Genomic DNA, 26,918 nt, shown 5'->3' with positions numbered 1-26,918 from the left:
CTTGAACCCTTGAGCCCCCTGTCTCTATCTGCCCTGGAATACAGGCAAATGTCACTGTGCCATGCAAGCTTCCCCTAAGGGAGCTCTCTTCCCGGTTACTCCTGGGTTGATGCAAAGTCGAGCTGAGGACAGAGCTGACATCAACAAGTGGGATGCATTTGAGTTATTCGCCTGGTGCCGTCTACAGAAGCTAGTTAGCAGGGTGCTCAGTCGCCAAGGGATGAGTCTCCAGTGGGCGGAGTGGCTAGAGCGCTACGCTTAATCGCTGTCCAAAGATCTTCTTGGCGTCTATCTCAGCCTCCACCATGTGAGGGTGGATGTCCACATCCATCCCTGCATCCTTGCACAGCTTGATCAAGGTCTTGATGTTGTTCTTGGACAAACGCAGGTACCTTCAAGAGAAGGTAGGGAGAGGTGACAAGAAGCCATGGGACCTGACTTTCACTAAAATGGCATTGGTTTTGGGCTTGGTGAAGTAGCCCACACCTTTAATCCCAACAAACTGGAAAGCAGAGACAGATCTCTGTGAGTTTGAGGCTAGCCTGGTCTACATAGTAAACTGTAGGACAGCCTGAACTACATATGGGGACCCTGTCTCAAAAACAAAAACAAAGCCAGAAACAAACAAACAAACAAACAAACAGAAAAACAAAACAAGCTAACAAGTTAACAAAAATAAAGATGGAGGTGAGGCAAAGGGGTTGACTTTAAGCAGAAGGCCAGGCAAGAGACCTTGGCCTGGCTCCTCTGTGTGTCCCTGAAGAGGGGTACCCTGCAGGTGGCAGAGGTGATAGGAACTCATGGTGCTATAACTTTTGGAAATCAACCTGCCAGGCATCACCCTGGGTGTCACCAAAGAAAACAGGCTAATTTTCAGTGATTCAGTCATGACACTCAGCACAAGGTCCACGGAAGTTAAGAGAAGCTATGCTACGGAAAGGCAGGTGTTCATTTGGGAAATGGGGTGATCCATCCACAGAGTGACAGCCAGGTACAGAATGGGCCATCCTGTTTGGAAGACTCTCTTAGAATGGCATCAGGAAGAAAGAGGGCACGGCTAACGTGGGGCGTGGCCTGTGTAAGAGGGTGGAGCATGGTGTGTTGCTCACTGCCGTGAATCTAAGCCAAGGCTGGAGGCCTTCGAGTGTGTATACACAGAGCTTCAGGGGCAGGCCTACGTGCCCTTCCTTAACACACACACAGTTAAACAACAAGGTCATTGATTTAAAGTGTTTTCTAAAGCCTTGCAGTTCTGCCTTCTGCTGAAGAGTGAAATTGATCCCATCTGTGCTGTGGGATCCAGACAGAGTTTCCTTATTCCACCGTCAACCCTGACCTTGGGACCGACTTTATATTTAATTACTTCATTTATCTAGTTGTATTGAGACAGGATCTCATTACATAGCTCAGACAACCTCACACACAAAATCCTCCTGCCTCAGCTCCTGAGTGCTGGGATAGCAGAGTGTGTTACTCTGTTGCCTTCTTGGTCCCAGCTTTTGTAGAGAAGAGATGCTATGAACCACCTTCTGGCTGGTTATGGCTGACAAGGAGGAGCTGTGTTGCCATCACCTGGCTTTCTGCCATGCCTGTGCCTGTGCCTGTGGGCTCTTGGGCCATTACTGCCTTTGTTTATGGCTCTAGTCTTCCCCTCCCAGGAGAGTCTGCCAGGGTGGTGTGGTGGACCAGCACTTTCCCATGTGGCTTCCTTAAGACCTCACTGTACCATCTTCACTCTGGTCTTCCATGCCTCCCCAGTGACATCATGGATGTCACCTGTCTCAGTGCTCCTGCTCTGGGTGGGAAAGAAGCCTCCACTGTGGAGCTGAGTGTCATTAGAGCCACACCATTGCTTGTTCCTGTAAGCACGCTTGGTTGGGTATTGCTTTTCATTGGTTCCATCCCTGCTGCACGTCTTAAGTCTCCAGGAGCAATGGGTAGCACTGGTTAGTTTCTAGGCCCTGAGGCCAACTTCCACCTAAGATGTCTATACTGCTACCAGCTTGGTGAGAGTGACCCCATTATCCTGTGGCCTTAATTCCTCAGCTGAAGGTTGTTAACTTTGCCTGGGAATTAAGGATGGCACTGGCCTTGGGTGTTTTCAGAGTGGAGACCTGGCTATGAGGTATAGATGGAGAAGAAGCGAGAGGTAAGTGGGGCTGTGACTCAGTGTTGGAATACTGCCTGGCTCATGCAAGGCCTTGGGTTCCATTCCAGCCGTGAGAAAAGAAGAGGGGTAAGTTGATGGCTCATGGTTGTCTTGGGAATCTAAACCCCAAACACAGCAGAAGGTCACTAGGGACAGTGACACTGTGAGAAATGTCCATTGTAGGATCTGCTATTTGAATACTGGGTCCTTCAGTTGATGGCACTGTTTGGGGAGGTCTAAGAGGGAGTGGTCCTAGTGGAGGAAGTGCATTATTCAGGGGGATGGAGGGACTGAGAAAGTCTCACCCTGTTTCTAGTTTGCTTGTGTTTGAAGACATGGGCTCTGGGATTCTTGTTCCTGCCACTGGGCCTGCAGCTTCTGAGCTCACCGACGTTCTTTCCTGACACTAGGGAATGACCCCTCTGGAACCAAAAATCCAAAGAATCTCCCTCTCATCCAAGTTGCCTTGGTGGTGGTGGTGTTTGCATAGCAACAGAAGAGTAACCTGTATAGGCGCTGTTGCCCACACTCACCAGCGTGATGGAACTCAGGGCAGTTTTCTTTATGAGAAAGAGGCCACAGACAACCTGTCTTTTTCCTTCTAACGAATCTCTACAGCTTCTGTTGTGAAGCAATCAGAAAGGTGACGCTCCAGAGGCAGAGCTCAAAATGGCAGCCCCCGCCTGGCTGTCCACCAGGGGGATTTTAATAGGACTAAATATATTACTTGTAGCCTCTGGTAGTAACGACTGCTGGGAAACCCAGGGCTTTGACCTTGTAGCAATTCTTTGCCAGCTAGAGCCAGGTAAGGCTGGGCTGGCCCCCCTCCATGTCCAAGCATGTGTTCACAGCCTACTGACCTAGGCCTGCCTTCTCCATGTTTAGGCACACATTTACACACTGCCGTCTTAGGCCTGACCAGACGCCCCAGTGGTGCTCACCGGCAGCTCAGCACCTCCTCTGGCTTCAACATCTTACTGATCTCCATCTTGGGCTCGATACCCTTCTCCATGAGGCTCTTCAGCTTGCGTTCATAGTTGTTGTCGGGAGCCTTGTTTGCCCACTCTCTCAGGAGGCCTGCCCTCCGGCTGCCAAACATACTGTCCTGAAGTCCAGGATCTGTGGAGCTTTGTCTTCGGAAGGCGCTTACCCGACTGTTGGTTTCTAGGGCTATAACATCCTTGATGTCTATGTCTGAAATTGGAAGATGCCCCCAGGAAGTTAGATCATGGCAGAGGTGAGAGGTGGGCAGGGAAGGGTGGTGGTAGTGAGCAAGATGGAACTAAAAGAATGAATGGACTCCTTGCAGCAGATCTCCGGTAAGGCTGCTCTTAGCTTTAGCCCAGCTTTCCTCCTCCCAGTCTTCCCAACTGCCTTCTGGCTCAGCTTCCTTCTCACTCCTTTCTTTCAATCTTTTCTGTCCTCCCTTCCCAGAGGAAAGTTATCTTAAGGGAATAAGCCCAGATGAAGAGATCAGAAGAGGTAAGAGTTGAGCTGGGATTAAAAGGCAGTAGTTTATGGTGTGGAGACCCATTGCAGATGGTACATGCAGACGGAGGCACAGCACACACTGCGTAGGCAGTGAAAATGGGAAATGTCTGACAGGAGCTAAACTTGAAGCTAAAGCTGGGATGCCTTTGCTTTTCTTGTGTTAGGTAGTTTGACACCAGTGGATCTACATCTAAACCCCTCTGAGGGATCAAAACACCCTTTCATAGGGGTTGCATCTCAGCCTGCAGTTTGATTCATAACCACAGCAAGATTACAGTTATGAAGTAGCATTGGAAATCATTTTATGGTGGTGGGGGAGGGGAGGGTCACCTCAACATGAGGATCTGTATTAAAGGGTCGTGTGGTATCAAGAAGGCTTAGAACCACCGCTCTCTGTGTTTTACAGAACTACCAAACGGCACACTGTCTACTCATTCCACGTCTACTTGCTGTGATTGGTACAAAGCAAAGTCTATTGCTTCAAAGATACATCGTCAGTTAGAACATCTTGAGTTTTGCAAATATTTTGGAGGAATGAAAATATCTTCCTTACAATATTTATAAAAACTGCATATTCTTCTTGACACAATGCATTTGACCATCTAAAACAGTAAGGGAGGTGGGCTGAAGCCACACCCGTTTTGGTTTAGGTTTTAATTAAAATGACTTTAGCGTCCCATAATTTTCCAATGAGATTGGCCAGTTTCATTTATTTTTATATCTTTTGTTAATAAGGTAGCTTTGTTTTATGAATGACTTTTGTCTATGGATACCACTGTGTGGCTTCTCCCTTAGCTGGCTGCTGTGAGTACATCTCAGGGTCACCTCATGCACGAGACGCAGCCTGCTCAGTCACGGAGTGCTAGTGGTTACTTCAGACACCAGAGCATTTGATGTATTTTCACAGATTAGGTGTGTTTCGAATGTATTTTTTTTCAGTATTTCTCGCATCTATATGACCGTGAGCTTGTTGTAGTACTTTTTGGTATAATGCTACTATAGTTATAATGGTTCGTTAAGTTACTGCTGAGGTGTCTGGGTCTACACAATCTGTAAGGCTAGAGGGGCAGTGGGTGGTTTGTTCTTCACAGGCCAGTATCAACCCGCCCTCATGCAGGCTGCACTCTCTATAACAGCGGAGATAAAAGTCTTAAAGTGTGCAAGTATTCTTGGTATCCGAGCACACGGATTTCTTCCCCAGGAAGCATTGTATTTGGCCTCTGTTATTTTTTACTCATCTCACCGATGATTTACTATCTCTCTCTTTTCCATAGTTATCCTGTCTGTCCTTATTACAGTGTAAAAATCCAAGTTATTGCTCGTATTGTTTGTTTTACGTAGGCAAGAACCATTACTTCTATTTTTCGTTCTCTGTGTCGGGTTCTCTGTGCCGAGAGCATTTACAATGCAATAGGCTTGCTTGCATTAGTTATTTGATAACTAATTTTGTTATGCGTTTCTTAGTCTCCTTTTTTTTTTTTTTTAAAAAAAAAAGATTTATTTATTTATTATATGTAAGTACACTGTAGCTGTCTTCAGACACTCCAGAAGAGGGAGTCAGATCTTGTTATGGATGGTTGTGAGCCACCATGTGGTTGCTGGGATTTGAACTCCAGACCTTCGGAAGAGCAGTTGGGTGCTCTTACCCACTGAGCCATCTCTCCAGCCTCTCCATTCTTTTTTTTTAGTTGAAGAGTATCTTTTAACTTCATGAGTATCTTAGGACAAAGTAGATCTCTCTAAAATCCTTATGTTTTAGGAAGCTGAAGAGATAGATGTCTTAGTGTTTAAAACTCCATATTACTCTTGTACAGCACCCAAGTTCAGTTCCTAGCACCCATGTCTGGTGTCTCACAACCACCTGTGACTCCAGCTCCAGGGATTTGACACCTTCCTGCCTCTGAAGGCATGTGTACACATGTGCACAAAATCACACTCAGATATGTGTGCATATACATAATATGAAAAATAGAAATAAACATTTAAAAATAAACAAAATAGTTATGCTTCAAAATGAAAGCCTTTTTGTTGTTGTTGTTCTGGGGAAATATATAGGTGATGCTGATGAGCAATTTAAGATTTCCTCTGCTTAGATATGAGTCTATAGTGCAGCCTCTGACTGATTTCCTGTTATAGCTTCTTATTTTGAAAGAGGAGTATTTGAAAGTTCCTAAGTATCCATATTTTAGAAAAAATTTATTTCTATTTGATGCATACGAGTGTTTTGCTTGTATATATGTATGTGCACTGTGTGTGCACCTGGAGCCCAAGGATGCCAGATCTCCCGGAACTGAAGTTACATTTCTGAGCCACCACATGACTTCTGGAAACTAAATCCAAGTCTTTTGCAAGAACACACAATGCTTGTTATCACTGAGCCATCCCTCCAGCTCCAGAATACATTTTAAAAGGTTCTTCTAGATCCCTTCTGTGGTCCCTGTTCAGTTGCATTTTTGGTTGTGACTGTATAAGGTTCTTACTGATCCTTTAACATTTAAGAGTAGCCATCTCCGCTTCTTCCACAGCTCTTTCTACCCTGCGCTACCTTATCTCATTTGCTTTTCCTTGGTTTATCTCAACCTTAGCCTTTGTTTTTTATTGATTTTTTAATCATTTGGTTTTAAGGATGCATCTGAATTCTGACTTTGAAACCCACTATTGCCTAATTGATAGAATTGCTTTCTTTTGTGGCATTTCCTGCAGACAGAGATGTAGATGACTGTGCATCTTTAACATTTCCAAACTTGCAGATACCAGTTACCCTGATGCTGATGTGTGTGTGTGTGTGTGTGTGTGTGTGTGTTTCATGAATTGTGGACTTTCCTCTGCAATCTAAGACAGCTTTCAGCATTGTGTCAGGTTTGGTCTTTTCTCCTCATAAGATTCTCCTCACAAGCTTTTGTGTTCTACAACATTCAGGAATCTTCTCAGGATAGCCCTCTCTCCCATGGGTCCAGACTCTCAGGGAGAGTCAGTGGATTGGATAGAGAGTGACTGGACCTGCCTAAGGTCTTAGATGGATACAAAGTAGCCTTAGAACACCTCAAGCCCCATCTGGTGTTCTGGCCTGTGACCTGTCCCTGACAAGGTGGCTGGGTTGGGTGACTTCATCCCTGTCTGCTTGTGCATGGTGAGGTTGGTGCTATGTTCCAGGAAGGAGGCACTGTCACAGAGCCCTCTGAAAATATATCAGGGATTTCAGAGCAACAACATATACTTTCCTGTGCTCTCCGATGTTCTTCTGGATCCAGATGGACCTGCGGTGGAAAGGACGGCAACACTATTAGAGGTTATGGCAATTCAAGGGCGTTCGGGGGAGGGGTGCTCTAGTTTTACAACCATAGCATATACTTTGAACTAGTGAGCAAGCTAAAGGTCATGCACCCGAGACCCCATTTCTAATTCATGGTGAACCCAGATGCCTTTTCCTGAAGCCTTCCATGACTACTCTTTTGGGGGAAAAAATGCCCCCCACTTCTGGTATATCACTAAACAGATAAGTTAGGTTTCCAGTGGGCCACATTTGGGACTTGAGATAACTATTCGTGTTGAGAAAGGGTGCAGATGTATGGCCATCCTTTTTAGCCTTTCCCATTAGAAAGGCCACCCTTGGTCTTGAGAGCTGTAGAGTCCATACAAGAAAGATGGCTACTAGAAGTCTCTTCTTGTTAGTATTTAGAGTTCACTGGGATCTCTGTCATAGAATATGTCTGATGTTTTCTTAGGCGGTTTCTCTGACCTCTGTCCAGGGTGACTATACTAAAGTTCAAACCCAATATCCCTTCTTAATTCCTTTCTTAATCACTCAGTGGCTTGCTGTTGTATTTCAAGCAGGCTTCTCTTCTGAAAAAGTCAATGGAGATTGTTTTCAGCCAAGGCTGGATAACAGAAAGTGGGGGTCTGTCCTCCAACACAACGAAAAGGAAACCTGGACATTGTGAGAGATCCCAGCATTGAGACTTTGGACAACGGGCAGCACAAGGCGGTGAGACCGCCCTAGCTTGCAGCAGGTACAGCTATTCAGGTTAACACAGGGAGAGCTCCCCCAAGTTGAGTAAGAGTGGACCATGTAGGGAAAATGAGGCAGCAACAGGAGATGTCTCTAGAGACTGTTGCAGATGGGTGGAAAGCCCTTCTTAGCTCAGTGCTGATCAGCAGTGCAGGAAAGGACGGGGGCACAGTGGTAGAAATGGTAGATCAGAACAAGAATGTACCTACATTTGGGAGAGGGAAGTCTCATGTAGCCTAGGATGGCCTTGATGCTATGGAGAGAATACCCTTAGATTTCTGATTTTCCTGCTCTCATCTTTCAAGTCCTGGGATTGCACGTGTGTTCCATCACGCTTGGTACTATGCCATAGTTTTGGGGATTGAACACAAGACTCTGCATGTTAGGCAAGTCTCCTACTGGTTGAGCCACACCTCAAAGTCTAGAAATGTCTATTTAAATGTACCACTATGCTCACCAAGACATGAGCATGCTAGGGGAACAGAAGATTCAAAATGACTCACAGTGAACTTCTAGAGATGAAAATGACCAGGTTTGAAATGAAACTATATGAGAGTAACACCAGACTGGTCATTACAGACAAAGACAAGAGGTTTGGGGACATAGCCACAGAGATGACAAAAAGTACTCACGGAGAGAGAGAAGGCTGCAACTAGTGACCTGAGGAATTTCAACATGTGGTTAGGGTGTTCACAAGACAGAGAAGAGAGTGAGGAACTAAGAAAATATAATAATGGCTAAAATTGTGCAAAACTGATAAAAATCTAGAAACCAAGAAGCCCTGCAAACCTCCAACACAAGTATATAAAGTACAAAGCAAATGACACTGAGGCCCGTCACTGGGCAACCCTTTAGAGGAAGACCTTGAAAGAACACCTAAGAATGAGGTGTATCAGGATCCAGAGGGCAGCCAGCCTCCAGACTCCAACTGGCAACCCCCGAGTCCAGCAGGGGGAGGGGCTGGTAGAGAGACCTGGCACAAGAACCATGCACAGTCAGGACAGTCAAAGGTGAAATAAAGACCTCTTCGGATGCGCAAAAGCTGCAAGATCTTACACTCTTTTTCAGATATGTTAAAAGAAAGGCTTCAAGGGAAGGGAGATGACTCCAGACCGAATTCTGGATGTACACAAAGGAATGAAGAACACTCGGAATGCAGGCAACTGTGTGTGTGTGTGTGTGTGTGTGTGTGTGTGTGTGTGTGTGTGTAATCCCAATGGTGCATTGTGAACTTGTAACACGTGGAGAGCGATGGGGCTGGCAGCATAACATGAAGGGGCAAGAAATGGGAATGTCTCCTTGTAGGTCCCTGTGAGAAGGAGACTGTGAGAAGTGAGATGCAGGCTTAGGCCAGTGCAACGGGTTTATAGATCACAAACTAAGAAAAAGGAGGCAGGAACAAAATCACCCACAGGGGTAGAAGAAAAAGGAGCAGGCAGGCATAGAATCGAATAGAAATCAATATCCGAAGCAGCGGTGTGTAAACCCAGTCACATCCGCAATACTAATGTGTTCATTTAACGTGGCGTACTTTTTATAGCTTGGCTGAGGTATAATTGAAAAATAACCTTGCTTGTATTTAAAGTGCATACGATGATGATTTGATGTACTTGTGGACTGGGATGCGACTAAAGCCATCACGTTAAGGCATCCAACAGCATGGTTACACTCTCCGTGTAGCCGCTTAGCAAGCTTGAAGCGTGTAGCGCTGTTTCTCACAATAGTGTAGCAAGTTCGAGCATGTCACACAGGCTGATAACTACACAGACTATGACTCCATTGTCTTAGAGCTCAAGTGGAGGGGAGCACGGAGGTCTTTGTGATCACACAAGCAAGCATTAGGGGATCCTGGAACGCCAGGCACTGAGAGTTGTTCCTTCAAGGGAAGGACTGCAGTGCCTGTTATCCACCCAGAAAGCACTAGATCTGCCCCCCCCCAGACCCTTATCATATATTTTTGTTCCTCGGTCAACCTATAGAACCTATCTTCATGGACTTTACCGAGAGTTTTTGTGTAATCACATCTGATGTATATTTAACTTATTTTTCTCCACAAGGAGATTTGTGTATACTTTGTTATGCACTCGGGATTGAGTTAATTATGTGCAGATTTTTTTTTTTTTTTTTTTACCAAATTGTGCTGTGTTTAAATATGCCTAAAATAAACCCTCAGGGTCAGCCTCCTGAAGTTTGAACAAGTACCCACTACTAAGTTGTACTTAAGCAAACTTGCTTCTTGCCTTCCTCAGCTTGTCCACTCTGCTGTCTGTGAAGGTCTCAGGACTTTATCTTGAACGGATTGCCTATACCTTTGACATGAGAATCCCATTTTGACATTTGAGACCCTCGGAAAACCACCAGTCTCTTATTTCTAGAAGCTCAAGTGTTTAGATCACATACACATGGGCTCACATAACAATTGTCTTACTCCAACCTTTCAATTACTCCAAAGCTCTCTCAATCCTTCCATGCTGTTAATAAAGAAGGTACTTCTTTTTCATGCCTGTCTAACATTCCATGGTGTGCACACTCATCCATCAGTACCACTTAGGCCGTTTCCATTTCTTGGCTGCTGTGGCTGGGGCTGCACAAGTCCATGGATGCCCTAGGGACTCCAGTTTCTTTTCCCCTGGCTGTGTATCATGAGCAGGATTGTCAGATCATATGGCAATTCCTTTTAATTTTAAAAAGAAATTCTATGTTTTCCAAGATGCTCTGCCAGAGCACAATCTCACCAACAGCATGGAGCTCTCTTCTCTTCAAACCCTTGCTGATACTTGTTCTTGCTTGTCTTTTGATTCTGGCCATCCTTAGAGGCATGAGGTGGTACCCTCTGTGCCTTTGGCAACTATATTAGAGTTCTCTAGAGGAACAGAACTGATGGAATGAGTCTCTTTCTCTAATCTATATATTATAATGTATTTTATAGATAAATTTATTATTCTAATAAATCTTCTTTATATAATATATAGATATAATATACATAGATATAAATTATAATATAAATGTAATTATATTATATATTATGCATGTAATACATAATATTAAAAATATATATTATAGACACATGTAATATATAATATAGACACATATATAAGCATATAAACATATGTAATATATAAACATGTGTATAAATCTTTATATATACATATGTATTTATATGTATACACACATACACACACATACACACACATACACACACACACACACACACACACACAAACACACATATTAGAATAGCTTACAGGCTGTGGTCTAGTATATCCAACAATGGTTGTCTACCAATGGAAGGTTCAAGAATCCAGTAATTCACTCAATGAGGTTAGATGTCTCAGTTGGTTTTCAATATACTTCGAAATCCTGAAGAAGTGTGTTCTAGTGCTAATGAAGGAATGGACTTGCTAGAAAACTTGAGAGCGAACAGGCAAAGATCAAACACTTCCCTTTTCTGTGTCCTTTATATAGGCAGAAGGTGTGACGCACATTAAAGTGAATCTTACTCCAAAAGATCTGGATTAAAAGTATATCATCTCACCTCAAAAATCCAGATTAGAAGTAGGTCTTCTAACTTCTAACTTCTAACTTTCTAAATAGTAAGAAAAAACCCCGCACAGGCATGCCCAGCCATTTGGTTTTAGTTAATTCCAGATGTAACCACATTGACAACCAAGTACAGCTGTTACAGCTCTTCATAGGGATGCGGCTATATTCTTGGTGAATTTGGCTTGCCTTCCCTGATGACTAATGTTTTGAACCTGCTCTTAGGAGCTTGATGCATATCTAAATAACATCTTTGGGAGAACATTGTTTGCTGATTATTTACCTATATTTAAAAACATTTTGGCTTTTGCTGTTGTCCATGAGTTCACTGTATGCTTGGATATTATTTAGTCTTTCTGTCACTGCAAATACCTGAGAAAATTAATGGATAAAGAATTTAATTTTGGTGAATGGCTTCAGTCAGTCTGTGGTCAGCTGCTTTCACTGTTTCTAGGCCTGTGGTAAATGGAGAGTGGGTTAGGGCATCCCTGGAGAGCAGAGGAGCCTTTCCCAGTGCATGCCCAAACAATCTACATTATCAAGGCTCTACCTCCTTTTTTCTAATACTTTCCAACAATGCTTTTGTGTGAGGAGTCATCAGTGAGTCCACCTAGTGACAGAGCCAGTGGTCCCAGGGCCCAGACACCTCTGATGTCTGACTCCCAACAGCTGGGATTAAGCCTTCAGCACACGAGCCTTTGGGAGCCACTTCCTCTCCAAACCACAGCAGATACCCACTCTTCCTTGGCAGGCAGGTTGTTAGTTACTTTTGAAGGTCCAGCTTGCTGCACAGATGTCTTTTATTTTGACATGGCCCTTGGGTTGATATTTTGCATTTATCACCTGTGGTTTGTGTGTATGATATCCTAAAGTCATTGCCAAGGCCAACGTTAAAGAGTTTCTCCCTGTGTTTACTTACAGAAGTTTGCTAAGTTTCAGGTCTCACAGCTCAATCTTCAACCTACTGAGTTTTTTTTGTTTGTTTGTTTGTTTTTTGCTTTTGTTTTGGGTGCCACAGGGTACATGCCTTTGCGTGTGTTTATCCGTTTCTCCAATGCCACTCACTGCACAGGCTCTTCTCTCTTTTGTATGTCCTTGGCACCCTTGTCGAAGTTCACTGACTGTATGAGTGGGATTACCCCCAGGCTATGGTCTATTGTTCCAATGCCTCTGTTTTTAACCGGATGCCACACTGCTTTGATTCCTACAGCTTTGGAGAGTAGTTTGGGATCAGATCTGACGCCTCTGACCTTTTTCTTCTTACTATTTCTTTGTGAAAATCCAATAGGAATTTTGACAGATCTTATATTGACTCTGTAGACTGTGTTGGGTAATGTAGAAAATCTTAGAGCATTTTTCCAGTCTGCGAACCAAGTCATTCATCTGTGGCTTCAGCACTGGCCTATGGTTTTCAAAGCATCTGTAGCGTACCTTCTAAGTATTTTATTGTTTAGATGCCATTATAAACGTTAATCTTGGAAACTTTCTTCTCAGGGGCTGGGGAGACGGCTCAGTGGGTCAGAGTTCTTGCTGCTCTTACAGTTTGGTTCTCAGCGTCTACATCAGGCAGCTTACAACTGCCTGTACCATCAATTCCAGGAGCATCTGATGCCCTCATCTGTCCTGAGTAACACACACACACACACACACACACACACACACACACACACACACACACATATATAAATGAGAATAAAATCATAAAAAATTTCCTTTTCAGCTTTTGTTAAGAAATGCAATATCACATTAAGTGAAATAAGCCAGACTGATGAATACAGTAGTGTTTCCTCTCATGTGGGTGTTAAATTGTATGTGTGTGTGTGTGTGTGTGTGTGTGTATACATAAACTCATTTATGTTTAAACAAGAATGAAAATACATGTGGAATTATCTGGGAAAAGAAAGACTAGCAAGGAAAGGATGAATGAGGTCAGAATACGTGATATAGCTGACAATGTGTTACAAACCCCATTGTTATGGGTGATGAATGCATGCCAGTAAAATTAAAATAAAATCAATTCTAATCAGTTTAACTTAAATTTGCTCATTAATTCAGTTGTGTTTTGCTTGTTTTAGAAGTCTTCAAAGCTTTGTGACTATGACATCTAAAAACAGATGATTTTATTTCGTCCTCTCTGGTTTTGGTCTCTCATATTTCTTTTTCTTGCCTAATTGCTCTGGCCAGGGCATCCATTGTCATGGTGAACGGAAAGGGCTAGTGGGTACCCTTGCCTAGTTCCTCATCTCAGGGTCTCGCAATGAGTATGACATCAGCTGTAGGCTAGTCATGTGTGGTCTCTGCTCTGGTGAGGTGAATTTCCTGTGATTTATTGAGCCTGTGTCATAAAACGATGTTGAATCTGGACAGAAACTTTTGACCTGATTTCTGTTCTTGTTCTGCTAGTGCAGCAAACTCTGTGTGGATTTTTGTGTGTTGAGTGTCCCTCCATGTTGGGGGTGGCTTGTGTTTGGTCATTGTGGCAATCATTCTAGTGTGTGCTAGATTCGGCTAGATCCAGCTGTTATCACGGATGCTGGCCTGTGACGTTCTTCTTCCTGCCATCTTTTTAAATCTGACTTTGGTATCAGGACATGGAGGTCCCTTGGGAATATTCTCTGCTCTTCTGTGGCTTAGAAAAGTTTGAGAAGGCTTGGCATTGATTCTCATCTGAACATTTGATATGGATCCCCATGAAGCCATCAGGCCCTGGGCTTTTAATTGACAGGTTTTGATTATTGATTCAATCTCCTTTCTAGTGGTTTGATTCCTTATGATTCACTTTTGACAGGTTTCGTTTTTCTAGGGGTGTCTTCCTTACAGGCAGTAACTTATTACTATCGAGTCAGTTGTAACAGTTCCTCATATCCGTTGCTCATCTGTGGCATCTGTAATGTAGGCTTTTTATGTACAAAGTCATTTTTTTTTTTCCAGTCAGTCTTGCTAGAGATTTACCAATTGGCCACCTCCTTAAAACATCAACTGCTAGTTTCATTGGCCATTTTATTGTCTGAGAGTCTAAATAATAATAATTACCTTTGTTATTTACTTTGTTCTGTTAACATGAGCTTAGGGTTTATTATTATTATTTTTATTTAGTTGCAATTTTCTACTTCTGTGGGGCAGTGCCTGCAGTCATAAACACCTGGGATGCAGATGCAGATGCAGGCCACCCTTGGCAATAGTGTGCAGGGCTTCCCTTCTCCATCTCCAAAGTGTGCAGGGCTTCCCTTCTCCATCTCCAGAGTGTGCGGGGCTTCCCTTCTCCATCTCCAGAGTGTGTGGGGCTTCCCTTCTCCATCTCCAGATTCGTACTAGGTACTTTTGGACTTCTGGGATATTCCAGAGCACTATTTACCATTTCCCTTTGAGTCTGGTTAAATGCAGAGAAGATGTCATGGCTCTGAGGCCTAATGTGTGCTCTATAATGGAGGGCATCCATCCCCCTTGAGGAGGAAGCACAGAGGCTGCTGTTAGACAGACGGACGCTCTGTGTGCATCTGTGAGGTCCATTGGTCTTGTGTTTTTCCAATCTGCTTCTCCACCCCCCCCGATTGATTTTCTGTCCAGATGATGTATCATTTCCCCCTCTCTAGGTTATTGGATCCGCTACTATTATTGCCTTGCTATTTATTTCTGCTTTCAGTGCCGTTAACATTTGTTTTATCTATTCAGGTGATCCAAGGTTGGATGCATAGATATTTACAACTGTTGGGTCTACTGACGAATTGACCTCTTCACTGCCGTATAATAACCTTCATGGTCTATTTCATCTGACGCCCGTCCAGCCACCTCCTGCCTTTTCCATTTATACAGAGTCTCTTTTTTTCCTTCCAGGCCTTTACTTTTCAGCCCATGTGTGCTTTTAAAAGTTCAAACTGGTCTCTGTGGTCAGCATAGCTAGTTTTTTTTTGTTTTTTTTTTTTTTTTTAAAGCTTTCCAGCTATTCTATTTGGATTAGCAAATGCTATAGTTTACATGTCCTCCTCAGACTCACACATTGGAACCGTAATCCTTGATTGAGTGGTGTGGGCAAAGTGGGTTGTCGGCGAGCTGCCTGGTTAATATAGCCCAGAGAGCATGTTGTCACCATGCAAGGAGTCCGTTCTCCACACTTCCTTTCCGAAGCACACCAGCGGCCCTTCACCTTCAACTGTTTATGATACAAGGACAAGAGTCATTGGCAGGTGCTGTGGCCAGCATATCCATGAGCCTCATGCTCTCCAAAGTGAGGTAAATAAGGCTTCCTCTTAGCTGGTGTACAGTATTGTTACAGCAACCCAACCGGACTGGGGAGACTTTTATATTTAAGGACAAGGATTTCCTGATGCTACTTTGTCTTCCATGCCTTTTGTTTCTCTTGGTCCTCCCCTCCCCGCTGGTGTGTTGATGACATCTTGCTGTGGTGTTTTGACCCCTTTCTCTTAATATCTTGCATATCCACTACAGGGTTTTCTTCCATGGCTACTTCCATGAGGCTGACTTGAATAATGTGACAGTTACAACATCCTGTTTTAAGCTTGGAGCAGTTAGCCTTGATGGCATAGAAATGGCTTCCGTTTGTGGTGCTGGGCATTGAACTTTGGCCTCCTGTTCTAGGCAAGGTCTCTACCCTTGAACTATCCCCCCCACCCCCAAAGTCCACAATTTAAAATTTTAATCTTGTGTATTCATTAGCAAAGTAGTATGGTTATAGTTTTTTTCTAAATATATTGAACTTGATTAACCTTTGGTGGAGAGTGACAACTCCAGTTCATAATTATAAATAGCTCATAAAACTTGCTAGTGGACACACATGATAACAAATACATGACTCACATGCACTCTCACAATAATTTGGTAAGTTCCACAATTAGGGTGAATGTGTACCAATAGAATACAGTCAATTATAAAAGACAAAAAATTTAAAAACTTTTGCCCTTACTAGGTATATTTCATAGTTATAGATTTTAAGGTGTTTGATTTGGGGATACAGACACACCCAGTGGTTAAGAGCACATGCTGTTCTTGCAGAGGATCTGGGTTTGGTTCCTGGAACCCAAATCAGGTGGCTCACAAGTACCCGTCACGCCGGCTCCAGAGGATCTAACACTGACCTCTTCAGGAACCTTTATGCATGGGCACACACCACATATGGACTACACACCACACAAGTGTGCATAATTAAATCCAAAAGACGTGTTTACTTTTGGATAGGATTTAAATAGAACCATTATATTACATTACAAGCATTACAATGCCACAGAATTCTGAATTTGACTATAGTTAGTTAGTTTGTATGTTGTTAATACATATCCTCTTAGTTCTGTTGAGAAACACTCTCTAGGTGTAATACAGATGAACTGCCTCCAACTTTGCCTGTTCGAAAAAAATACGGACTGCTTCCATCCCCTTTTCTCTGAGGCAGGGTCTCATGTAGTCTGGGCTGGCCTTGAACTGTGACTCTGTATGTTCAGCCCCTGAGTGCTGGGACTACAGTCATGTGCCGTCATGTCTGCTTGTCTATTCCAGTTCTAAAGGACAGCTTTCACTTGGTTAGTATTTGGGGGTACCGGGTGTCCCTTCTTTCAACATTTGGAATATGTCATTTGCCTGTGTCCTGATCTCCAGCATTTCCATTCAGAAATTCAGTCTTCTGGAAGCTCGCAGTGTGAGAAAAGTTACTTTTCTGTTCTTTTCAAGCTTTTTTTTCCCCCTTAGACTTGGGATTTAATTTGGTATAGATGTTTTGGGGCCTCATGAATCTGGAAAATTTTCCTCTCCCCTCTCCCCAGCTTTTGGAAGTTTTCATTCATTCATTCATTCATTCATCCATTCATTTGTTTACAGACAGGGTGTCCTCAGGCCTTGGCTAGCCTGAAACTTACTCTGCAGACCAGGCTGGTCTCGGGCTCATGGAGATCCTCCTAGCTGGGCCTGATGAGTACTGGGATTAAAGGTGCACACCACTATGACCACGCTGGTTCATTTATTCCTTAGATGATCTGCCTCTGGTCTTTCTTCTTTTTCTTGGATAGCCATGATGCATGCATTATTTTATTTTTTTGAATTTTCTTTTTGTCCCTCTAACTAGATCATATCAAAAGTGTCTTTGAATTGAGGTATCTTCTATTTCATTGGCTATGCTATTAAAATGCGCCATTGCTGGTCTCATTTTAGACACTATGTGATTCTCAGATTTTCAGATTTCTGTTTTTTTTTTTTTAAGCAATTCTGTTGTTTTTCCCTGTACTTCTCAATTTATTCAAACACGCTCTTCCTAATTTCATTTTGATGCCTGTTTTATTTTTTTAAATATTTATTTATTTATTTCATATATGTGAGTACACTGTCACTGTCTTCAGACACACCAGAAGAGGGCATCAGATCGCAATAGAGATGGTTGTGAGCCACCCTGTGGTTGCTGGGAATTAACTCAGGACCTCTGGAAGAGCCGTCAGTGCTCTTAACCACTGAGCCATCTCTTCAACCCCACCTGTTTTAATTTTTAGTCTCCTGTTTTTTACACTGAAAATATTTTTGGGGGCTGGTGAGATGGCTCAGCAGGTAAGAGCACCCGACTGCTCTTCCGAAGGTCCTAAGTTCAAATCCCAGCAACCACATGGTAGCTCACAACCATCTCGTAACAAGATCTGACTCCCTCTTCTGGAGTGTCTGAAGACAGCTACAGTGTACTTACATATAATAAATAAATAAATCTAAAAAAACATTTTTTTGTTCAATGTATTTGTATTCTAATCCCGTTTTCCTCTCCCTCATCTCAGACCTAGCACAGATCCTTACCCATCTAACTCTATACTCTCTCTCTTCCTCCCTCCCTTCCTCCTTCTCTCCCTCTCTCTCCATCCCTCTTTCTTTCTAGAAATCAAACAAGCAAAAACAAACAAAAAAACCCCAGAATTTAGAAAAGAAAGAAAAAGCACAAGAAATGCACACATGCTCACAACTGCACACATACACAGACACTGACACACCACCATTACCACTACTATCACTCAAACAGAACCCATAAAAACACAGGAGCAGAAGCCACAATTAATATACAAAATAGCAGAAGGGCAGTGAGGTGAACTCTGAGACAAAGCAACAAATATAAGGCAACAAACAAACAAGCAAACAAAACCCAACAACAACAACAACAACAAACAACAAACAACAAACCTCTAAGAATAGCACTGAGTTCATTTTGTGTTGATCTCTGCTGGGCATGGAGTTTTCCATTAAAACCCAGTAAAACTTCACTGGAGACAACTTCTTTTTCCTCTGCAAGTGGTTACCAATTGGAGATGGCTTCTTGGTTAGGGATGGGACCTTGTGTCATGTCCACCTTCCCCTCTCAGCCCCGGGACCCCATCTCGCTTGGACCTGTACAGGCCCTGTGTGTGCTGCCAACAGTCTCTGTGCTGGACCTTCTGTGTTTAGAAGGCCTTGTTTTCCTAGTGTCCTCCATCCCTTCTGGCTCTTTAGATCGCTCCCCTCCTCTTCCATAAAGCAGCCTGAGCCCTGAGCAGAGGGACTTGATGGAGACATCCCACTTAGGACTGGGTGGTCCTAGACGCTTTTGAAACATTGTCCAGTCGTGGGTCTTAGTACTGGTTCTTATCTACTGGCGGATACTTCTCTGATGACGGTAGCCTTATAGTTCATTAGGCTGTAAGATTGTTTTGAATTATTTTCAGTCAGTTCAGTGATCTTCAATTCCTTTGTGGTAATTTACCCACCATATGAGTTTTATTATTTTCTGTGGCAACACTGTGAAGAAAACCACATTAAACACAAACACACAAATTAGGAAGGTAAATGTGGCAGCCATAGAGGCAGAAGCTGCAAGAAGCTGGTTCAGTGGAGGATTAAGTGCAAATTAAGAGAACAGTGGGGAAGGAAAAGGGAAGATAAACAGATGAAGGCATAAAGACCGGAGACGGAGACGCATCCGACCAGGGCATGAAGGTTGAAGGAGGAAGCTCCCAAGAAGGATAGCTCGCTTTCTGCTTTGGCAATTGCACTGTCCTCCTCTGAGGTGGGCAAAGCTTTGTTGAGCCTGTATAGTTCAGGGTAGCCTTGGGAGTTAGGCTGGTAACTGGCTTCAATGCTTGCACCGAGGCTGCCTGATCTCCATCCTGTCTCCCAGTTCAGATCCTGCCTGCTTGTCTAAGGTAGCTTGCAAGACTGCACAGGAATATGGCCTTACTGTGGCTAAGCTTAGCCTGACTCAGTCCTGGATGCCAAACATGGACAGGTGCAGGTACTTCTTTGATGCCTCTAAACACCAGCTCCTGTGTTTGCGAGGATCCCTTTACTGCCCTCCGGTGGCTATGGGCTGCTTCACATCAAAGGAAGCAAGACTTCCCAGTTCTCAGTCAAGATAGGTAAATCTGTCTTCGATGGTGAGGAAGAGGGTAAGAGGACAATAGTGGAAACAACTGCCGGCAAGTCAGCCTTCACGTGAGGTGAAAACCATCACCCCACTGCCAGGAGGTTCAATTAGGAAAGAGACCAATTTTGTCTAGGAAAATATCTTGGTAGCTCTCTTTAGGAATGAGACAGAAGAAATACAAATCAGATTAAGTAAAAAAGTCAGTGCACTGCGTGGTGTGGAGAGTGCGGAGTCAGAGGCAAGGATGGAGGAAAGAGAGAGGAAGGAGCGCCCCCAGGACTCAGACTGGGGAAGAATTCCTAAGCAGGCTTTTGCACTCCGCCCCCTGCAAGCAGAGCTGGCAAGGATGAATACCAGGGCTTCCAGTTGTCTAACTCTAAACTCAGCCTGGAACTTTCAGAAAGCCCCAGGAAGCCTTCCCTACTTACAAGTGCAGCCAAGGAAATCTTTGTGGGGCTCGGAGACAAAGGAGTCTGAAGAATGGGAGTGGGGTCTCCTGAACAGCCTCTGATTTGTTAGCGATGCACCTCCGTGATGTGGATTCTTGCCCCGGCTGCCCCTGAAAGTCTCAGTAAAGTCTGCTCACACACAAAGACTTCCCGTGAGGAGTCTGGGCAGAAATCACAATGGCAAGGCTTTGGGAGGCAGGGGAAGAGTTGGGGCTCTGCTGGAAGCAAGATCTCAGGAAGCTCTTGAACCCAACGGGGCCATCTCTGGGGCCATCTCTGTGATAACAGTGACGACGGGAGTCCCAGAGCTTGACTGGAGTACGGAGCTTCCCATCTTGATTTTTATTTCTAATTAAGAATGTATATAGCTTTATATGATAAGAACAGTTAGAGTAGGTTCAAAGAAAACAAATACTACTACTACCCGTTCACTCACTTTTCTTGAGAGATAATATCTCATAACTGTAGAGATTTTTTTTTTTTTTAGAATTCTGGAATTCTGGTTTCTTTCAAAAACACAGAAATATTGTAGGCAAGTGCTTTCATTTTAACCCCAGATGTAGGGCTGTGGGGCCGCTTCGGATGGTCCGGGGCAGCTGCCAATGATTTCCCTTGTGCTCCAGCAGAAGCAGAGCTTTGCCAGCTTTAGGTAATTTCTACAACTGTATGGCATTTGGAATTCTGGGAACTTTTCAGAGAGTCCATAAATGGTCGGACCCCAGAGGTGGAGGAGGTGGTGATTGCTGGTCATTTAGAGAGGTTGGTTGTGGTTGGTTAGTAGCCATGTCAATCAACGAAGAAACAAAGAGAAAGAAATCAGATTCAGGGATCTCGCTGTCTCTCTGTCTCTGTCTCTCTGTCTCTCTGTCTCTCTCTCTCTACACACACACACAGACACACACACAATCCCTTCTCATCTATATAGTGTTAGGAGAAGAAACCAGGGGGATAAAGCATGGGAGAAGAAGAACCCACAAAATAGCATAAATCAGCTACGTTATAACCACAGTGACCATTTGTATAGCTTCTTTGGACTAGATGAATGTCCTGCTAACGTGCTGTTGTGGCTTCAATCCAGTGTCCCACGGTGCTTTTAGCACTGCGGCCCTTAGAGAGATGCTCTGTCATACTGAACTGTGACAGACCAGAGGCTCCGGCTTGCACGCCATGGCTTTGGGGTACTTAATGAAAAGTTGTGGAGGGGATTTCTTTTGGAACACAAGGGGGGGGGACAACTTAGTGACCCCTGCTCCAAGCTCCCACCAACTTTCCACATGGGCAAGCAGAAATCCCCCCTTGCACTTCAAGCTTGTCTCCCAAGAGTCTAAGCACAGAAAAACTTAATGTAACTGTTTTCCAACCCTGTGGCACCACCTCACTGGCATTTCCTTGGGTCATTTCCTTTACAGGCCCCCTATGACCTTTACAGGCCTCACAACCACACTGCAGAGAAAGTAGAGTCACTATACCACTCTATATGTGGCTAATCTAGCCCCAGAGCTGAGAGCAGGGTCAGGCTGTTACAGCTGAATTGGTTGCGGGGGTGGAGCAGGGCTATGAACTGCCACCCAGGCCTGTCCCTCTCTAGGAATGCATACCACTTGAGAGATGTCAGGTCTCCAGGATGGCACCTTCTGTTAGTAGACATTGTCACAGTGATTTTTTTTTAATATGTTTTTATTTATTTATTTATATATTTTTATTTTTTTTATTTATTTATTATATGTAAGTACACTGTAGCTGTCTTCAGACACTCCAGAAGAGGGAGTCAGATCTTGTTACGGATGGTTGTGAGCCACCATGTAGTTGCTGGGATTTGAACTCTGCACCTTTGGAAGAGCACTCGGGTGCTCTTACCCGCTGAGCCATCTCACCAGCCCTGTCACAGTGTTTTGAGTTAGAGAATTTGGAACTCACTGAAATAGTTCAGGAGCATGTATCACACTGTGCTGGATTCCTGACAATATCTGGGGTTTAAGTAGAGACCCACAACCACTCCCCTCCTATCCACAGCATTCCCAGATTGTCAAATGCCACCCTGGGTGATTCCCTAAGAACCCTGCATGCTGGCTTCCGGCTCCTATGTACACAGGTTGGATCGACATGGATGCTGCAGCTCTTCCATTATGTCTTAGAAACTGGACAAGGGAGATGAGCTCTGGCACCCCAGGGCCCCGTGTGGTTTCCTTACCAGACTTCTTATTGTTATCCCTGAAGTTGGCAGTGATCATGCTTAGACGCTTGCTCTTTAGGTCTATTTCAGTCCCCTTGCGGTAATTGACAGGTTCCTTCTTCTTGATAGGCCGTACGTAGCCCTTGGAAAGCAGGAGAGAAGTTACGCTCTGCTTAGAGGACCTTGCTCAGCGTCCTCTAAACCCAAACCGAGAAATTGACCCAGCTTTGCTCGAGGACCCGGCCTGAGCCCAGGAGGAGTTCAAGGGAGCACACGTGTCCTCCATGCTGGCTTCCTGAGACTTCACTTTTATTTCTCCTTGTCTCATAAGGGTACATGCAGCCTATGCTCGCAGGCAAGTCTGGGATACCCTGTAGGCACAGGACTGAGTGTTCCCATAGTTCTCTGGGCCCTGGTAACATGAAGTATGGAGGGATGTGGGTGGAGGAATGGGAGGCGCTCGCCCTTAAACTGGACTGCAGGAAAGCAGAGGTTGTTGGTGAAGCTGCAAGGAGGGTGTGTGTGTGTGTGTGTGCACACAAGACTCATCTGTTGGAGTGTCTTATTATGGTAGAGAGAGGCATCTCGGGGTGGCAGACACCATAGTAGAGGAGCAGCTGTGGGGGCGGGGAGAGGCGGTTACCTTGTTGAAGGTCACTTTGCGGCTGCCTTTTTCTAGCTTCTTCTTAGGGACTACGCTTTTCTTTTCTGCCTTCTCTTCTGTACCCTTTTTCTCTTCCTTCTTTTTCTGTAAAGGCAGGATAAAGGGCTCTGCAGCCATCCTGTGCAGGTTCTACCCACTGTCTCTAAATAGGAGGGCATTCCTAGCAAGTGGGAAACCAAGTCTTAGTACCGATACTCTAGAGCCTCTTGTCCCTTCCCTGTCCCTTGGCCTCTGGACCACCCTGGCATCTGTGACAAGACCCCCAAAGGACCCCAGGTCCCCAGGAGCTGGCTTCCCTGCTCCTACTAGTAGACAGTTTTGGTGTGTTTGTGGTGTGTGTGTGTGTGTGTGTGTGCTTATGTGTGTATGCAGATACTTGCTAATGTTAGTAAGGGTGGGAGGCCACAGAGGTTGACCTCCATCCTCAAATTCTTCCCAACCTTATTTTTGAGACAGAGTTTCTCACTGAGCATGGAGCTCAACATTTTGGCTAGGCTGGCTGGCCAGCGACTCCTCAGGGTCTGTTTGTTTCCAGTCCCCTGTGCTAGATGTCTGGGGAGGGGGGGTCACCATGTCTGGCTTTTCATTTGGATGGATTCTGAGATCTGCTCTTGAATGAGTGAAGCGAGTTGTCTCTGGCCTGTGATGGCTTTGCTATTCCCTAGTGGAAGCAGAGTGGACAGGTCCTAAGGATCCTCAAGTTCCTATGGATAAAGAGCTCCTCAGAGCACATTTAGGATCACACCACCCGGGAAGTAGCCTGTTCAGCCTTATCAAGGTGGGGAGAGGTTGCAGAGCTACAGTGGGAAAGATCAGGCTGACCGTTCAGCTTCGGAGCATGCCACTCGTGGCTCCCAGGGTGGGACAGTCTAGGCTTTCAGTTCCAGGTCACCTCGCCCTGTACTTGCTTAGTGGCTACACTACCCTGGGCAAATGCCCGCTCTCTCTCTGGTTCAGTTTGGGGTCCATACACAATAACTGCTCTCTGGATGTGTCAGGAAGACCCTGAGAGGGCTGTGGGCTGGTTGCTGAGTTGGCAATGGGCAACACAGAAAAATTCAGGCTTTATCTATTTTAGTTCGGTTTCTATGGTTTTCATAAAACACCAAGACCGAAAGCAACTTGGGAGGAGAGCGGTTAATCTGTCTTATCTGTCCTGATCACAGGGTAGATAGGGTAGAAACTCAAGCGGAAACTTGATTTCCATGGCTTGCTCAGCCTGCTTTCTTAGAGCATCCAGAATCCTAATGCCTAGGCCTGGCAACTGCCCACGGGGAACTGGGCCCTTCCACCACAATCAATCAATCAAATGCCCCACATACTTGCCTATGGACTAATCTGTTGGAAGCATTTTCTCAGTTGAAGTTGTCTCTACCCAGATGATCGTAGCTTGTTTCAACTTGACAGAAAAAAACTACCCGGGGAAAGTGTTCAAGGCCAGGAGTCATAAAGCTCCCTTCCAAGGGCAGCTGGTTCATGTCAGCCTGGTGTTGTATGGCTTAGTGGGAAAAGAGTTAGCGTTTGGGCCAAAGTTGGGTTTGCGGGTGGAATAAGGGATGGGGTATTTCCCCCTCCGGGATGCACTCTGACACTCCAGAGTCCCTGTCCCCAGAGAGATACTCAGAACAGTTCTATTACAGTCGGTCTGGGAGATTGCTGGGGACGTGATGTGGCAGAGCCTTAGACCCAAGCAACGTGCCAAAGGCAGTGATTTAAAGTCCTCTGTGACTGAGATAATTCTGGATCTCAAGGGCTCGCCAGACCAGTGGCCATTGTGCCCACCGCATCATCAGGAGGACTGAGAGTCACCTAGGAGGTTAACAGAGCACATCTCTCTCTCTCTCTCTCTCTCTCTCTCCCCCCTCCCCTTCTCCCCCTCTGTGTGTGTGTGCGTGCGCATGTGTGTGTGCGTGTGCATGTGTGTGTGCGTGCATGCATGCGTGTGTGTGTGTGTGTGCGCACGTGCATGTGTGTTGCACGTGTGTGTGTGCGTGTGTGCACGTGCGTGCATGCGTGTGTGTGCACGTGCATGTGTGTGTGCACGTGTGTGTGTGTGCGTGTGTGTGTGCGTGTGTGTGATGTTTCCAGAGACAATCAGATCCCAAGGGATCTGACCCACTCAAGGTTCATCTCTTGATGAATTCATAACATGATGACTGAGCAGTGGAGAGAGTGGGGGGTAGGGCCCATTGGGAGGAGTAGCTTCCTGGGGCTATGTAGTAAGGGCAATACCTTTCCCTTTCTGGTGTTTTCTCTTCTTCCTGCTTTCATGGTATGAACTGCTCTTCTTCACTGCACACTCCTCACTACAATGGCCTGAACTCACTGGAAATATAGCCCAAAGGAGTCTTCCCTCCCTTTAGTTTCTGATAGGTGCTGCCCCAGTGTACAGGGAGCCACCAAATTAGGGGCAAAGCCAGGGTTGCAGGCCTGACCCAGTGAAAGAGGAATGGAGAACCGAGGATCTCCTCCCATGAAAGACCTACCACCTTTCTTCAGAAATCTAGATGCTTCTGGGGCACATGGTGATGGGTGGAGATTTGTGTTTTCAATGTAAATTTGTTTCCTCTCTAGGTTTCAAATTATTTATACTGCGGTCACGTGCAAGGCAAAGCTGCTGAAACGCTTGGATACCATCTCTCTGAAAGGAGATGGGGACCTAGTAACCTTGAAAAAAAAGAGAGTTCCTGAGACTGATAATGAATTTTAAGAGATCCAACAGTCAGCCCCCCACCACCCTCAACCCCAGATGATGGAGTGCACAGGCTCTCCGAGGTCCTTCTGTCTGCACGAGAGGAGTAATCAGATGAGCAGGCAAGCGTCTGCTGGAAGCAGAGTATGGAACTGCAGAGATACTGGAGGAAGCTGTAACAAAGCTCAGACGTGGAGACTGACGAAATCTGAACTTGAGCGATTGCCCTGTCCTCTTCTAACGCTGAGACCTTTGTTTATTCAGTTGTCTTGTTTGTCAGCTGAGGGTAACCATGGCCCTCGGCCATACAGCCTGACTAGGAGGCCTGCCTGACAGTACAGGGTAGATACAGGATGACCATCATTCTTAGTCATGCCATTGTCACCAATACGCTCTGGGACTGTAGGCTCTAGGATCCAAGCATCCTTTCTGGCTGGGAGATGTTGGATCTGAGTATCTTCTGAAGAGGGTGCCACCTTCCACAGGCCTGACCTGATTTTCATAGACAATGGGCCCAGGGGACCTAAGCTCTCACGAAACCAAAGGTAAATTTGATATCTAAGACTTCCAGAGAAAGAGGACTGGCTGGTGAGAGCAGGCCCTGAGGTGGGGGGAGGGGGGGGCATCTTCTAGTAGGAGTCTCAGTGTGGGAAGAGTAGTCGGAATGAATGATCTATCCTGGAGAAAGGGAGGGTCTGGGGACAGTTGAAGGGCTGTGTGACCCACATGGAGAACCCATAGGCCAATGCCTATGACTGTTTCCAAATCTGAGAGATATTTAGCAATGCCCACAGTTTGACCTAACTTTAGAGACTTCCTTCTCACTCAAGACTCTGACCCAAGTGCTTTCTAGAGCGTCTACTTCAGATCACCTGTATTTGAGCAACCTCTTTGTCTTTCCCTCTGAAATATAAATCTGTTAGCCCCATCCTATGTTTTCTGTAGAGAAACATCTTTCTCAAGGACCAGGAACCATCCTCTAAAATACGGTCACTAGTAAAGATTGTAATCCTCTCTTTGGTAGGCTAGGAGGAACCCAATCATGATAACTGCCATCAGGAAACAAGGACAAGCCTATCATGGTGAGCCATCTCTCTTCTAGGACTTGCCCACTGGCTTAGTCCAGTGTTTAAAACATGATCCCCCTATGTTTGGGAGTGTTGAATTCCAACTCTCTTTCCTGTTAGTAATTCTGCACCATCTTCCAGCAAATTCTTCCATCATACACACCTGAAGGGCACGCTTCTTGCCCTGCCTCCTCTCTAGCCACTCCAGCACCCGGGTCAGGTCAGACATTCGTCTCTCCTCAGCTGTCCTCCAGAAGGACTTCCTCTCTGTGGGCATCAGATTCTCGGTGTCTTCTACTACTTCTGTCAT

At 45.0% G+C, this 26,918-nt stretch overlaps 1 protein-coding gene across 1 annotated transcript; it reads right to left on the bottom strand.

The window, feature by feature from the left end:
- On the bottom strand, nt 1-26,918 carry C20H16orf78 (chromosome 20 C16orf78 homolog). The gene is made up of 6 exons (XM_021219992.2): nt 26,772-26,918; nt 22,829-22,933; nt 22,204-22,327; nt 6,865-6,897; nt 3,091-3,346; nt 1-392 (listed from the first exon to the last, which is right to left on the bottom strand). The coding sequence occupies exons 1-6, from the start codon at nt 26,916-26,918 to the stop codon at nt 245-247; spliced, it is 813 nt and encodes a 270-aa protein (XP_021075651.1). The 3' UTR covers nt 1-244.

Source organism: Mus pahari, chromosome 20 (assembly GCF_900095145.1).
Source record: "Mus pahari chromosome 20, PAHARI_EIJ_v1.1, whole genome shotgun sequence".
NCBI classification, from domain to species: domain Eukaryota; kingdom Metazoa; phylum Chordata; class Mammalia; order Rodentia; family Muridae; genus Mus; species Mus pahari.
The sequence above is the reverse complement of the archived record's forward strand: the minus strand, read 5'-3'. Positions and strand labels throughout refer to the sequence as shown.